The following is a 17,397-nucleotide window of genomic DNA, read 5'->3' on the forward strand; positions in this document are numbered from 1 at the left end:
TTATCAGTAGGCATACTGACATCATTGACTGTACAAAAATATAATTTGGTAAAATTAGTAACAACTTATATTACATGTAAACCAGCGGTTCTCAAACTGTAAGGTTCTCTTATCTAAGGGGGCTCCATAGACATATCTGAATTGAATTAAAATAAAACAATATTTGGTTCATGATGTTTATTTTATTAATAATAACCCGCATATTATTTTGTTTTATAGTCTAAAACAATTATAGCTATTTATTTATTAAAAATTAAATTATGTATTTGGTTAAAAGCCCAATACATGTTTTATATATATGTGGAATAATAATATAATTGAGCAGTATAATTAAATAAATAGTAAAAAATAGTACAAATTGTTAATTAATGAATATAATAAAACATAAATTACTGATAATATCTAATGATATAATTATTAAAAGACTCAATAGAGTTAAAATTTATTAACTATATTTAAATATCATTAACTAATCTCGCGAATCTAATTAAAGGAGCATTTACAGCATTGTAGTTCTGTGCATTTATGTATAAAAAGTGTAGGTAATTATATTTCTTTAATCATGATTATGATTATGTTATAAAGAACCAAATTAATAAGCAAATCATTCATGCATCATTTTTCATGAGTTATGTATATTTAATGGAGCATTTTTAATTTTGGGACTCCATAGAGTTTTCTTAGCAACATAAGAGTTTCACAAACAAAAAAGTTTGAAAACTGCTGATGTAAACAATTGATTTATACAATCTTACCAACAAAATGCATTTCCTTATAGAACACATCAATAACTGGAGATTTCTTAATGACATTAATATTTTCAACTTTAGGAGGTTGTTCATCGACCACAACAAGTGTAGGCTTATGATCATCTTGTTCTTTTTTAGCAGTATATGAACCATCTTCTTCAATTTTAGTGGCTTCTTGGGTTTGTAAAAGGTCAATTGGAACAAGCGGGTACATTGGCTAAATTAAAGGATACAATAAATAAAATTATATGATTTTCATTGGTGTGAATATTAAATAATTATTGACTTACTATAATATAATTGAGATTATAACGAGAGTTAAGAGACTTGGGACAAATACCAACAATTGTACAAAGAACTTTTCCATTCAGTTCGTTAACAAGGAACTTATAGATACGTGTATAATTTTCTTCAACTATTGCCAAACACTGAAAGAAAATATAATATTAAATACGCTAATTACATAAAAACATAAATATTGGACATACCTCAGATGAAAAACTTCCAGTTTGTTTACAAAGACCTTTAAGTACGTCTGAGAATTGTTCTTCAGTTGTATTAGCTACCAAAATATCTCTCAAATGTTTGACCAAGGTTTCACAAAATTCACATGTCAATTCATCACTGACTTCATTAGATTTTTGGATTTGAATCCTACCTCGCTCTCCAGCATTACTAATTTCAACACCCATCAAAGCGTTCATTGATTTCTGCAAATAAATTTATTCATAGCAAAATATTTTTTGAACTGTTAACTCCATTCTTACTTCATAACCATCAGCATGTGGATGGAATGCTGCTGAACACATGCCACTCAACAAACATACATTACGTTTATTAAAACCATTTTTAACGGCATTGTATATTTCATTATGATATGTTAATACAATACTACTGCATGCATCGGAATAACTGCTCAGTTCTCCACACATCTAAGAAAAAAAATTACATAAATATAAACAAACTTTACTTGTAAAATAACATAGATATAATGTTGATACATATTCATTACTAAACTGACCATCAAAAATCTATTTAAAATATCATCTCTAGACATGCTCTGTACTAAATCTTCTCCTTTGTTCATAACAATAGCGCATTTTTCACATGGATGGTGTTCACTATCAACTGCTGGTTGCTTCAATAAAAAAAGTTTAATTAGTACAAATATAAAAATTTGATTAAATTGGTTACTTTTTCTTTATTTTCTAATAGAAGCTTATCAATGTGTGCATTATTGCACAAACCAGAAACTGTGCAAACAACATTTGGGTCCATTTGTGAAGCCAACGTGTCAACGAGTTCAGGTATAAAATCATCTGATAATTTCTTACACTCCTTTTTAACTATTTTCAATGGCAATAAATCACAAGATCCATCGAAGACTTCTTTCAATTCTTCCTAAAAGTTCAATCATTCAATTATTGTAAATCGTTTATTTTAAATATAGTACATTGGGTGACTACTCTAATTTTTCTATACTTCGGCCCACGAGAGTCCATACGTAAACCGCGCATTCATATAGTAATACGTGACGTCTGTTTTCTCCCACCATTATGCCATTCCCACTATTCGGCAACGTGCCGATGCGCAGTGACGGACGCGTTCTGACATATGGACTCTCGTGGGCCGGAGTATAAGCTAATTTATATGTTCTCTTTTCAGCAAAACAGTATAACACAACTACTATTATATATATTTTTTTTATTACTTTGCTTCATTATTTGATTTTAACTAAAGAATATGTAAATTAAATTGTTGTTAATATATTTAACATTAATAACTAACCAATGTAACATTACTGGTGAGTGTGTCACGAGCTTCTTTCACCATATTTTTACAAATTGTACAAATATCATCATTATCTTCCGGATATGTCTGTGTAACCCAAGTTGTTTGAATGCAATGTTTGACAGCGTTACAACCAGCAGCGTTACTAAAAAATTTTTTTTTATTAATTTTCATTGTCAATTGAAAATAATAAATTATTTAAATTTGAACTATTCCAGTTTATGTATTTAATAAATAATCACACAGCAAAAATTGCGAATGAGTTGTAACGCAGGCATCACTGACGTGGTATACATATAACGGAAAAGATCCGTAAAAAGAATAGTCTATCCCACGACACAAGATCTGTCACTGTTTTCTATACTATCTAGTATAGGCAAAAATAGCATTTGGGATTTTGGGAGGCTATGGACATTTTGGGGGGAGTTTAGCCCCTAAAGCCCCTCTAGTTTAGCCTATGCTAAGTATATTATGCGGTCTACCAATGATTTATGTTCTCCTATAGCTGGAATATCTGCATCACTATGATTATCGTATTATTATTATTTTAGACCACTTTAAAAATGTTATCTTTATATCCCTAGTGATACACATTTTATATAATTAATAATTATACATATCCCGGTGTTAACTTTTTAAAACCAATGGTGTTATAGGTAACAATAGTTTAGTTGGATTAGTCTTGTTTGTGGTATATATCATATAGTGTTACTCTAGATTAGTAGATTATAACCAGCTTTTTTTAAATGCTTGTAAAGTATTTGCATGGTATATTATTAACTGAAGAATCCAGTTATAAATAATAATTAAATAAATGTTTTGATCTATTACCAGTAAGCGCAGTGACAGGAACTAGTAAGCATAGGGAGTGACTACTTGCTTTACTTTAAAACTTGTAACTTCAAATAGCTGTAACTTTGAAATTAAGTTTGACCGCCGAGTTTTGACTTCACCATTGTATTTAGTATATCGGTACTTGTTTGTTATTGCCTCGCCAGTACACGGTATAAAATGTATTTCCCCGTCACTCTTGTTTGTTATCGCCTCGCCATATAGATGTATTAGTGTGCCGTTATTATAAACCAATATGAAAAATTTAATTTAATTTGATACTTATTAAAAATATTTTTTTAAAATAAATTAAAACCAAAGCGTGTTTTATAATTAATGTACCTGATCGAACGAAAAAAAGATTGTAACCTATAATACAAAAATGTATTAGACCAACTATGTCAGATTATTGGAAAGCTTACAATAATTTGCAGAAAGCGGGATTCCTTCATAATACTGTTAACCAAATCTATAATTTTATTGATCTGTACACAGGGGCAGACACTCAAAACATTGAGAGGTTGTACTGGTTGTGAAGTTCTGCTAAATGGGGAAATAAAAAGTGTCGTGGAACTAATAGAAATTTTCTGGAATCGTATTTGGAAGAATTGATGTGGAGAACAAGTCTTGGGGAGATGCATATGAAATTAACTTAAAAGATACCTCTAAGTTTTGCTGGCCTCCTTTGTAATTTAATATTACATAAAATTGATTGTTTACATAGTGTAATAAGCAAAAACCTACAAGTAATCTCACCTACCAACCCAACTTATTGGCCAACTTCCTCTCGAAAACGACCGGATATATTAGATATATTTGTAACCAAAATTCCCAGCACACTCCACTCATTAATTACAAACCTATACGCTCCATGCTCAGATTATTCCCCCATACTACTCTCAATCGACTCCCACCCTCTATCTAACCAACATAACCCAACACCATTACACTCTCATATCAACTGGGATAACTTCCATAAGTCAATTTTTTTTTTTTAAATTTATAATTATACTACTTTTTTAAAATTTTACATATAAAATAATATTAAATATTGAAATATATTTTTTTTTTGAATTTATAAGTACAATATATATTTTTTATTTTTATTGTTTATTTTATTATATATTTAAAATGTAAATACATTATATTTATAGTGGAGTGATAACAAACAAGAGTGGCAGGGAGATAAATTTTATACCGTGTACTGGTGGGGAGATAACAAATAAGTACCATTATATCTAACTACACAAGTTTTAAAAAAATTGTGTGTGGTAAAGTAGGAAATTCCGACAGAAAAACATTATACTAATACGTCCCCTTAATGATTTTCATATTCAGAACAAAAATTTTGATATGAATATGGGATGCCTAGGTTTTTTGGTGGTCTATATGTAAATGTAGATAGCGAACATTGTGTGGGTGGAAGAGGTATATTATATTGTTGTGTAAAACAGTAAAACAGTTTCTAGGCCTGAAAGTAAAAATTTATGGCAAGTGAATAAACAAAAAAATGTATTGAAAACAAAATTCTATACCTATTTGTATGTCGATAAAAAATAATTTTTTATTTAGTAATATTTTTTTTTAATGGCATTAAATGATTATTATACCTAACCATTGATAAAATAAATATACATATAAAAATCAATATTGTAACTTATTAGATAATCTATGTGACTATGCAAGATTCATAATATTCATAATTCATACATTTATGAATACAACTTAAAGGTTATGGTTTTAACTTCAATACCTAATTATTGTTAAATAATATGAAATTAAAGATTTTATAATGTTAAACTATTTGAACTGATGACATGTTTAAATAAAAACAGATGTACAAATACTACAAACACATTGCAATAGAAAAAAATCATCTATAGAAAACAGTTAGCTAAAATCAGCTTTTCTAAACCATTCTAAAGTTAATGAAATTAAAGATTATAATATTATATCTAGTTGCATTTAATTATTTTTCAATTAATACAAAACAAACCAATAATTTTACATTTTGCATGAATACAATTATTAGGTAGTAGGTTGTAGGTAGTCTTTATACCAATTCAAGGATTGGCTTGATTTCATCAATTAGTCTAAAATTTAGATCAGTGGGTTAGAAATTATCAAGTGTTAAAAAAAAAAAAATAAATGTGATATAGCTAAATATTTCATAATAATTAAGTATTCAGTATTCACTTAATTTATTATTAACAGTTAGATGGAAATTAAGAAAATATTCTGTAGTAAACAAATTAATTTGAATTAAGACAAGTAGATATAACTGTATGTATAAGTTAATTTTTTTAATAAGCAATTTAGATTAAATTATAATATAGATGTAATAATATTTTGTTCTTGAAGTATTATAAAAATAGTTTGAGAAAGGAGATATAATATAATAGTGTAATTGTATGCTGTAACAATATAGTTCATTGTTCTTCAATTAACAACAATATTAAAATACGTTTATAGAAAATTTAACAGATGCCATCTAATATCCTGGCATAAAAAAATGTATTAAACCAGATGGATACAATTTATTATAGTAAGACATGTCACGCGAGGATGCCTTAGTCATAAATGACTTATCAGTAGGTATTTAGCATAGTTTCCTGTTTTTCAGGGTTATCCAGTTTTTTCGTACAAATAATACTTTTATGCAATTGAAATAAGAAATAAATATAGTTGGAATTATACATTTTTGTTTAGCACATTTTATTGATAACAATGCATTTACCTATATATAATTTATTTTTTAATCATTAACTTTAATGTGTTAGAAAATATATATTACCCAAGAATTCTACATTCTATTATAAGTATTATTATTTATTACTAATGACACTTAATCTAAAGGTACTTGATATCATAACTGATAATTGGTATATAGAAATAAATTGATTATAAAAAAACACATATCACTATATTAATTTTAAATCAACCATAAATTATATAGGTACCTAATCAGGTAATTAAAATGTATTCTATTGATTGTACACTCAAGATCGAAAACAACAATTATTTATAGGCACTAAATTATCAAATGAATAACTTTCTTATTTACCAACAAACTTTGTAAAAAAGTATAAAATAAATACACAAAAATATTGAATTTTGGTCATATTAAAATTAATTTGGTCAACATTTAACAGCAGTACCAAGCAGGCGCGGATCCAAGGGGGATTGTCCCCTTTGGACGTGTATATACTTATATATTATATATTTTAATAATATATTACTTTTAGACCCTTAGACTAGGACTTCGATACTTAAGATATTTCAAAAAATAAGAAAGACTTCGTGCAAAATAAGTAATTAAGTACATTTTTTGTTTAGCCCTCCCCCTTTTTTCATTTTTAGATCCGCGCCTGGTACCAAGCAATCAAATTTAGGTAGATCCCTCCTAATTATTGTTATTTTACAAGCATAATGTTTATCTTGCAAACATTAATGTGCATTATTATAACTTATTATGGATATTGTGTTATTTATAATCTAAACTATAGTTAGTGTTTTCATATCTAAATCTAATAAAATATTAAATTAAAAAAAAACAATTATACGGTGACGTAGCTAAATACACCCGGGAGAGTAAATACAATATAATATCATTATGTCATGCTCAGTAATCTTGTGAGCTATAACTATTACTCACGTAATGTTTTTGCACCAAAACGCCGGGCCGTAAGTGCATTCTTGCGAGCCGAGCATTTGGACATGTCTCTGGACGATGATGGTTTCAGCATCAGCCGAAGCACCTAAGCACGAAAAGAAAAAACAATGTTAAAGTTAGCAAGGGGCAGCCGAACACAGCGCACGGTGTTGTATTTTACGATAATAACATTATATAACATTACAGGTGGTCGTCGTAGTTCAGTACTTACCGGAGGACAGCAGTGCGACGAGGCCAAAAAAGGCCAGCGGCCTGCAAAGGCGGACACCACCCGCGGCAGCGGTCATCGTCAGGGTTCTTCTCGACGACGGTATTACGTTTATACGATTACGTTAGACGAAAATATAACAATAATATATTATACTATACTGAATATTATATTTTATGCGGATCGGACGTTGTTGTTCATCGAGCGGACAACGTGAGTCGTGAGACGATGTCGTACGTTGGTCTGGTCGCAACGGCAATAATAAGCAGCGATAACAATGACAATTATTGTGAGTCTGACAACTCAGTCACAAAGGTCGGACGAACAGAGGACCGCGAACGCGTCACCGCAGCAGTGCAGCGTATAATACTATTATTGTGTGGACGGATTACGAAAACACGACGACGACGACGGGACGGGCGACAATAATAAATATGAAACGTGAAAACGTTTTTGTTCGAGGTGGGCTCGGGAAGTCGAGAGGAAAACAGGCGATATTACGATGATTACGACGGCCTCTGTTGCTGAACCACTCGGTGACGCGGGAGGGGAGGGGGAATTGATAATAGCGATGTTGTCCGCGGCACTTCGATCGGATAGGTGTGCGGAGCGGTGGGGTGGATCGTTGACGGCGGGAGGGGGGTAGCAGTACTACTGCAACTGTCTGCAACTACGTAGTAGGTAACAAAGCGTGTGTGGTGCATATAATATTATAGAATACTAATAATAATACTAATAATAATAATAATAATAAACCGCTACTGCTATATACGTCCAATCGCGTTCATTATTGTAATATTGTCACGTATATTATGTATAGTCATAATATAGAAGTAGACACTAGACAGTAGTTAATATTGTATAGGACATAGGTAATGCATGTTATTTTTAATTCACAATGAACATGCGAGCCAGCTGATCAAAATGTAACCGTTGCGACAATGTATCATCGACGCATCTATCGATTTTCTAACAATTTATTATAAAATTATATTTTGATGATGGCACTTTTTAGACCTACTACCTACCTCCTTGACGCGACCTTCGGACTAACATATGGCACGACTTTAGCGTTTTCGGGTCATGCGAAAAACAAATCAACGGCCATTTGTTTGGCCGTTTTCAAAAAAACGATGTTGCGTAAACGCATAATAATAATACTTGATAATAAACTCAAATCAGTACAGCTTGTGGTTGGAACTTGGAAGTCACTAATAATTTTTATACGTTGGTAGTTCAGTAGTTGGTACCTACCAATTGTACAATTATCTATAATATAATTATATTAATTATTATCTATAATATATTAATATAATAATAATCTATACTATTGTCTATTAGACAGGGCTACAGCTACAAAATAAAATAAAATGTCTACAACCGTCGTCGTACTCAGCAGCGTATATACGAATTATTTTAGGTATGGGCCAATTTATCACTAGTCAAGCATAGCACGACTAACATAGCCATAACTATAGGTACATTTTTTAGGGATCTGGGTAGTTATAATTATGATATAACAATACAAATAAAAATTGCGAAATTTAATTTTATAATTATTATACAAAATTAATTTTTTAATTCTTTTTTATATAATATTGACAGTTTCATATTATATATATATATCAACCGCTTAAATTAATCATCGTGAAAAACTGTAAACAGTGTAGATATACATGCAATGCTTTAATTGAACCTGCAATTTCACTATGAGCTCTGGCCTAAAGGCATCCACACTATGTACGCCACTGGTCGTACTCATCACTTATGTCTTATACAGCCATACAGGCCCTGCGTGATCTAATAAGAGGAAAATCTCAATCAAAACTGCTCGATCTGACGACTGATAGAGTCCACAAAAAGGGAATTCACAATTTTTTGAATTTATAATGAATCTAATTTATTTTATTTTAGGATGAAATAGAAATTATAGGTACCTATTGTAGGCTATAGGAATTAATGCTTGTGAAAATTAGGGAAATTTGTGCAATTGCATACTGGAATGCAAAATTGTGTCGGCCTCATAGGCGCGAATAGCGTTTGAGATTTGGGGGGGGCTAATAGGGCCTTACTTTGATAATATTGAATAAGCTTAAAACAAAATGTAGGAAATGTTTGGCAGGGCTATGGACATTTTTGGGGGGGGCTTAGCCCCTAAAGCCCCCCCTATTTGCGCCTATGGTCGGCCTTCTCGCTAAACACCATACATTAAACATAATAATTATTAGGGAGGTACTGAAAAAAATGTAGCCAGTGCTCTATAATAATTGCATCACTTCGGAAAAGTGTTTAAAATTATGGTTTTATATTTTCCTTTTGCGTTTATCTAAAACCGTTTGGCACAACCATTTATAAATTATACTTCTAATTTTTAATTCAAGATGTGTAAATATTTTTTTATACAGGTTTTGAAGTAATTTTAATTTAATATATTATTATCTTGAATACCTATACCTAGCAGAGAACAATAGTTACCTACTGTTGAAACTTAACATGTATAAAGATAAGACTGCTAAAAAAGCGTCGAACACCACGGTCCCCGATGCAATGTAACTATAGTCTATTATATATAATACCTATAGGTATCAAACAAATAACAATGTCCACATTGTTTGATATAATATATATTTTATACAAGGCGTATCTTATGTCGTCACACACGTGGTTTTCAAATGTGGTTCGATATTCAATAATATTATGGAATTTCAAAAAAAAAAAAAGTAAGAGTTTCTTCTGGGGTTGAAAAATATTTTCTGTCCCATAATACAAATTGTTTACGCTGCCATTACTCCTAAGTATACTAATTATTACTGTTTAAAAATATCAATTGTATTTACATAAGTCTACTTAACGATTTTGCAGACTACGCGTCATCGGAAATGGGTTTTTGACGATTGATTGTCGGGACGATGATAGACTATCCTAATAACGATTTACGGTGTAACAAACTAACAAAATTAGGTGATTCACGAGATCACGACACATGCATTTCACTTTGTGTGATCGACGATCGTTGCTCGTATAATGGGTTAATATAGTTATTGTAATATTATAATAATAATAATTTATATTTTTTACATTTTAAAAGCGTTTTATTATTCGTACACACATATAGTTATCGTAATTCGTAATATCGTATAATGTGGCAGCCGTACGCTGTAAATTTGTTTTTACTGTTTAGTGTTTACTCATCCTGCGTCGACCGATAAACGTTTTTCGATGACTGTACATTTTTAATTTTATTTTTATTATACATATAGGCTGTTGTGAATAATAAGTAGTTACTTCGATATGGTAGTCTGCTATAATAGTAGGTACCTATGTTTAATCCGCCTTGTGTGGCCTGTGAGTTGCGACCAACAATAATGTTGGCCGAACGAAACACAAGTCACAACGATTGTCGTCTGTGTTAATGTTAATGTGTTATTGCCAAGTATTCATAATAATATAGTATACATAATTGCTTTTGATTTATTTAAAAACAAATGAACCATTCGTGTCCAAAAAGAAATATTTCTTTTATGAAACCACTATTGTCTATTGACTGTTGGACCGTCCAACTGTTTTGAATTTGGATAAAATGCGTTTTGTTATTTATGTTATTATTATTATTATGTGTATATATGACGTATATACAGTGTGATAAATGAAATAACTTTTGTTCTAATCAATATTTTTAGATTCTGAGGAAGCTAGTGGTTTTCCAATGGTGTTTATTTATTTTTTTTTTTTATATCCTGTATACAAAATACCTATTTTTTTTTAACAGAAGGAGTGCTTCGATTTCAACATAATAATATGTTATAGTACCTTATCTTTTAGAAAATTGGATTAAGTCATCAAGATGGTACTTTAGAAAGGTCATTTTTCGATTTTCTCAATAATTATTTAATGCCACAGGAAAAACCACCGACAAATTAGAAAAATCGTTTAAAATGGGATTTTAATTTCTAACGTTTTGCTTATCACCATAGAAAAAAATAATTAATAATAATACCTATTATAATATAAATAAACTTACGGGATAATATTATAATAAATAATAACAATATCCAGACTGACAAACCGTCTCTGCTCAAAATCGTTTTTCTTATAGAATGATATTAATGAATTATTACTATTATTATTGTTAATATTATTATCATTGAATTCAAGTTTAATATACAATCCTTTATACATTGACCCACTTGTAACCTACTGTACAGCAGAGCGACATCCACTTACCCACTTCTTTTTATTTATTTATTATAATTTATATTGACGCTTTTACTACACATAAAGTACCTATTACATTTTAGATTCTGAGCGGACTGAGCGGAGCGATGAATGTATTGATTTTACAATGATGTGTGTTTTTTTTTAATTTTTTTTTTTATTTTTTGCATGTCATCACTTTTTAGTACAGTAAAAATGCTTGGATTTTCTCCAACAGTATCTTTTCTGATAGGAAAGTGAATCTAGTTGGTACTTTGGGGGTCAAAAGTAAAGTTAGTTAACCCAGTAGTTTTCAAAAGCGACGTTAAAAATAAAATAAAAATTAATGAAAAATATACCTATATATATCTATATAAATTACTTTATTCACAATAATATCATCAAATATACTTAGTAATATCCATAAGCGTGCGCAGAATTTCTGGCAGGGTAGTCATACATAAATACATTAACACACTTACATATTACGTATATATAATATTCATATTCACACCTAAAAGTTACAAAAACTAATCCGGATGGGGTAACCTCATTTAACTGCATTTACCGTGGTAAAAAATTATTTTATGATTGACTATCAATTATAATAATAATAATATTGAATATTCAGGGGGGCCGGGAGGAGTTCGCAGAGTAGTCAAGTGCCTACCATGACTACCCCGTGCGCACGCTTATGGTAATATCATAAGCGATAGGCTGACTGGCCGTTTTCGCTCAGAATCGTTTTTCTAATACAATGATATTATATCATTGTATTCAAATTTAACACCATCCATTACAGTGACCTACTTGTAACCTACTGTACAGCATAACGCATCCACTTACCCACCTTTTTTAATATTGAAATTAAATTTTTAAATCTAATATAAATCAAGTCAATGAGTTATAAACAAAATATATTTTTTTTTAATATTGTTTAGAACAAAAGTTATTTAATTTATCAGGTATTTCTATTACACTGTACCTATAGTGGTAAAAAAAGTGATATCACTGATATCTATAATTACCTATATAATTTATACAAACAGCAATAAAAGCAATAATGCAGACATAAAATATATTACGTAGTTGCGCCTTTTAACCTCTTTCAATTTTTCACCGAGGAGACGCTGTTATAATGTAAATATAAATAATACTATAGCATTGGAAAAAGAATAAATATTATAAAATATATAGGTATATATCGCACGTCGGATAGATGCCAAGAGGTAAATGTTATGGTCTTGTACTCTTGTGTAGGTATGTGTATATTATACGTTTTACATAAAGGCTACATTATGTCTTTTTCGATTCGTTGAATTCCTGGAATGTTGATCTTGAAAAAACCGAAAAACGTCCCCTGAAAGATGATCCTAAAACACAGTTCATTGATTCATTCACTAGAGTTTTTTAGGGATATATTTTCAGGTACTTAACAAGTACCAGCTACCAGCTATAGTATCTTTTTTTCTCTGAAAGACTGAAACCATTATTATTCTATATATTATTATTTTATGGAGTTGTTCAACACCTGACACTGATTTTTAGATTGTAAGTATCTATTCAATTTATTTGAAAGGAATTCCGTTTAATATAATAATATAGAAAACACCATTGCTACTCTTTCAGATATAATAATAATACCGAGGTTGGAGTGTTATATACTTATTATATTGGTACTAAACATAAAATATAATTATATAACTAAATATTATATTACACCAATTTATACAACACAATAATAATTTTACTGCAAACTAATATGTTTGCAAGTTTATTGAATTAAAATATAATTTTCACTTTTTTTTTGGAGTTATGATTTTTGACCAATCATTTGACCCCTATAATGTAGTTTTATAAGTTAATAACTAGTAGGTAAGTATATTAATTTAATACAAAAATTAAATTAGCCGAAGTACAATTTCAAAACCTTCTTTATAGATTATTTGTATACAAAATACATGTGGATGTGAGGGTCTACAATAAACCCCTATAACATAAGCTATATGATTCATTTAGTTTCATTAATAAATGCTGGTAGGGCAGTAGGCACATATTATATTTATATCATATTTATATATAGGTAAACACTAAAACATGTATACACTATACACTATAGTACTATACCATACCGTATACATATACATAGGCATTCAGCAAACACATTATACAATACTATGTTTTATATATTATATACGATCACTGATTCAGCAATATTGATGTTTTTTATAACTAGATGTCAAAGTAGGTACTATAATATTAAAATATTTGAAAACAAAACACACAGGAATATAATATTTTGTCATATTTCGTCAATATTTTATTTATTTTAATCACAAAAACTTTATTATTAAAAAATAATATTATTTTTTAAGTATTTATATTGATTATCAAAAACGCAAAAGATTCTATAAGAATATGACAGCATTACAGCAACACGTTCCGTGGACAGCAATAAGAAATTATAATTTTATTTGATAACAGAAGTAAATCTGAGTAGATACTTGACAACAGAACCATGTGATGTAGAAGCGTAGAAACGTAGTTTTAAATATATATATTCAACTTGTAGCCTGTAAAATAGGTGCCTATGTAGCGTGTTTTTGTGTACCTACAATCTACATATTATATTGTTATTTGTTATGTATTAGCGTACAAAAGCCTGTACATTATTGCATTTATGTAAAAAATTGTTTTTATGGAATAACACTCTTTTGTAGACCAGTGACATATCCACGTATCTAGATTTTTTTGGAGAATGTCACAAAAAATTATAATATATTTTATTACTAGATATTGACAAATTAAAAATATACCTATAGTTTAGGTTATAAAAAAAAATATATTATATATGTATAAATAAACAGCAAATTATAAGACATTCATATAGGAACATGTATTTTATTAGAAAATATGTAATTTTGTACCTAACGAAAATCTAGCTGTGATCATATATTTTAAATGTAATATAATTAAACAGAATCTTAGGCATTATAATATTATAGTTCTTGTAGAACAAATCACATTAATGTTATAAATATTTTTAATAATTACAAACACGTAGTAATCATCTTATAATAATAAATATACTATATTATAATCTTCTCTATATATATAAAACTGAAATCAAGCAAAAGAGGAAATCTTTGTTACGGTTTGGCTTCGAAACTTCTTACCCAATTGTCATGCAGTTTTTTTTTTAAATGAAAGAGGACATCGCAGAGAAGGTTTACAAGAAAGAATATTTTAAAATAATCCACCGGAAAGTACGAAATCTGATTTTAAGAATACAGCAGTTGCGCCATCTGTCCAAAAAAAATAAACTATATAGTTGATAGTTTGATAGTTATTATTAAAATAATAATACATTTGTTGCTATTGGTTAATCGGGCATGTCTGTTGATTTTTATTATTATTTTTTATTTTTTTATAATGATTTTTTTTTTATTGGTCATATTATGCCCAAGAAAAGGAAATCAAACTTTGGCCGCTCAACAAATAGTGCCAAAAGGATGCGCTTATCTAGGAACGGATAAAAAAAAAAGATTAGGATTTTGTATTAATCGATTATATTAATCAACCATAGGTGGAATACGATAAACTTGGTATAACTTTGATACTTTATAGTTAAATCATACACTTGCGTTCAAACAGCACGGAGTCCGCGATTTACCGCAGGTAGATTGGCTACCTGATAATATAGTGCTGCGAATCAGAATTTTTATTCCGGGCAACGGTAAAGTTAAGATAAATTTTGAACACCATACGACGAATATTAAATAACGATTTGAACAAAGTTTGAGTCATATAGAGTTGGTACATTTAACGGGCAATGAAGTGCACGGGATCAGCTAGTATTATATATAATAGGTATATTGTATATATATATTATGTATGTGTGATTGTGTGAACAAAGAATGTTTGATCAATAATACTATGTTTGTATAATATAGTACCTACTTATATAATAATATGTGGTTTACTTAAGACGCGCACTGAAAATGGACGCCGTAACTCAAAAGGCAATGACAAAAAAGTCAAACTTGTAAGTATTACAGGTAGTTATATATATTACTATACGTGTATAGAAGGCATAGTAAAAATATATTTTGTAAACGAAAAGTGTCTTTTTTATATTGCGTGATGTGTAATTTATACATATATTTGTACAATATTTACGGCGTAGATGCCAAAAATAGCGTGTTTTTAGTAAATAACAAAAATGAATTGAATAATGTTGGTGACGGTTTTTTTGATGTAGGTACTAAGTCGTAAGTGCAATATTAAAGTATATTATTGGTGTTTAGTCTCATGCATTGTGAGGTAGTGAAATTCGTTTAAAAAATAATTCGTTGTCACTATAATATTATATACTATAATATACACACACAGCCAGGGCCTAGTAGGTCGTCCACGGTATCAGATTATCAAGTAAGTTTTTATAAATATGTTTAAATTATAACTATAGTTAATTCAAATATTCAATTGTTTGCATTAAATAGGTACAACCTATAATATTACGTTTACATGTACTTTACAGTTTACGCTTTACAGTATACTATAATAATATATAATAATTAATATTTTAATAATAAATAATAATACTATACATAGTCTATAATATTATATATTAATATCTATTGTAATTTGTAGCTTATTGTACCCAGGTCCCTGATCACTGTATCCAATAGGTTTTATGATTGTAAAATTATTTACTATTTATTCAGAGGAAGTAGAAGTGACTTAACGCCGTTTATTTATTATTATAGAAGCAAAATACCAAATGATAATTTAATTTTTAATTGATAGCTATTAATAAAATATAAGGAGTTTATTTTATCATACAGTGGTCAGTGGCATATTTAAAACTCATCAAAGAGGGGGGGGGGGCTTAAAAATTGTACATGCACAATTATTGCACAAAGTCAACACTCAATAATGATTTTTCCGATGACAGATTTATCTTTTAATAATTTTATCTTATTTTCTTATAACCCATGAAGGCTATAACCTATAGTGATATTTCTAATCTTCATGCTTATGAGTTATGGCAATCTAATAAGTTTAAAAAAAATACAAGAAATTATTATTTTTAGTAATAATTTAGTTATATATTATAGGTACCTAGTACCTACTATATCAATATTTATTTATTTTCAATATTGCACACCAATCTATGATTGCTTGGACTTCCGCTTCAATATCTTTACGTTTATCGTATAACATGGTATATTTAATGACGTCAAATACCAGTCAGTTTCAAATAGTTTGATATATATGCGTACAAATGGCCCGATTTCCTTTTCAGTTTACAGTTATCATTTTATCAGTTTATCACTACTACTGCTTAGACGCTTAGTAATTGCCAATTGGTAAAGCTTATAGCAAAAAATACAAATTATCAATATAGGTACACCCACGACTTTAGATAATTATTAATACACCACATAATGAATTATTTATGAAAATACCATCGCTAAAAGTCCAATGTTGGTGTTGATGATGGGGCCCATTGGCTATCTACCCATTGCCACGATCGGTATTCTATCTATAATAGTCAGGCAAAACAAAGTCCGATGGAATAAAGTACGCTAAAAAATCAAATATTTGAACGTTTTGTAACGGTATATAAAAAATAACATAGAAGTATAGAACCTTGGACAGTCACCATAACAGATATTGTTATCGGACTCTTGACAAAATATATTCTTTTGTTTTATTTTGTGGTATAATAATATAAAGTGATTTTTTACTCATCTATTATTGATAAAAACGTTGTTGTCAAAAGCCAATAATGTAAGATGTTATATAAATCCCCCTATCGGTTTTAGCATATTATATAATAGTATATAATACAATAGTCAACAGTGTTGTCACAATAATTTTGCATGGTTATGATCAGTGGCGTCCGCAGGGGGGGGGGGGGCTATATTTCCTATAACATAAAATTA

At 29.3% G+C, this 17,397-nt stretch overlaps 2 protein-coding genes across 4 annotated transcripts in view; one reads left to right on the top strand and one right to left on the bottom strand.

Annotated features, from left to right (window-relative positions):
- The window catches only part of LOC100169068, a gene marked incomplete in the record, with an annotated part of 21,133 nt that extends 13,357 nt beyond the window's left edge, over window positions 1–7,776 (bottom strand). For both annotated transcript variants that reach the window (XM_008189391.3, XM_016808099.1), the window contains 8 exon segments: window positions 1,040–1,177; window positions 1,238–1,459; window positions 1,517–1,681; window positions 1,771–1,887; window positions 1,944–2,150; window positions 2,538–2,685; window positions 7,027–7,129; window positions 7,256–7,776. In XM_008189391.3, coding sequence (XP_008187613.1) covers window positions 1,040–1,177; window positions 1,238–1,459; window positions 1,517–1,681; window positions 1,771–1,887; window positions 1,944–2,150; window positions 2,538–2,685; window positions 7,027–7,129; window positions 7,256–7,331 — 1,176 coding nt within the window.
- A 7,617-nt stretch (window positions 7,777–15,393) lies between these two features.
- LOC100162396 (EF-hand calcium-binding domain-containing protein 1) overlaps window positions 15,394–17,397 on the top strand; it is a 10,311-nt gene continuing 8,307 nt past the window's right edge. The window contains exon 1 of one of the 2 annotated variants that reach the window (XM_029490730.1): window positions 15,394–15,491. In XM_029490730.1, the coding sequence (XP_029346590.1) occupies window positions 15,448–15,491 (44 nt within the window). In that variant the 5' untranslated portion in view covers window positions 15,394–15,447. Of the gene's footprint in view, window positions 15,492–15,715; window positions 15,878–17,397 lie in introns of those variants that run through there. The other variant, XM_029490731.1, reaches the window with a different exon arrangement.

This window comes from Acyrthosiphon pisum, chromosome A2 (genome assembly GCF_005508785.2).
Source record: "Acyrthosiphon pisum isolate AL4f chromosome A2, pea_aphid_22Mar2018_4r6ur, whole genome shotgun sequence".
In the NCBI taxonomy this organism is placed as follows: Eukaryota; Metazoa; Arthropoda; class Insecta; order Hemiptera; family Aphididae; genus Acyrthosiphon; species Acyrthosiphon pisum.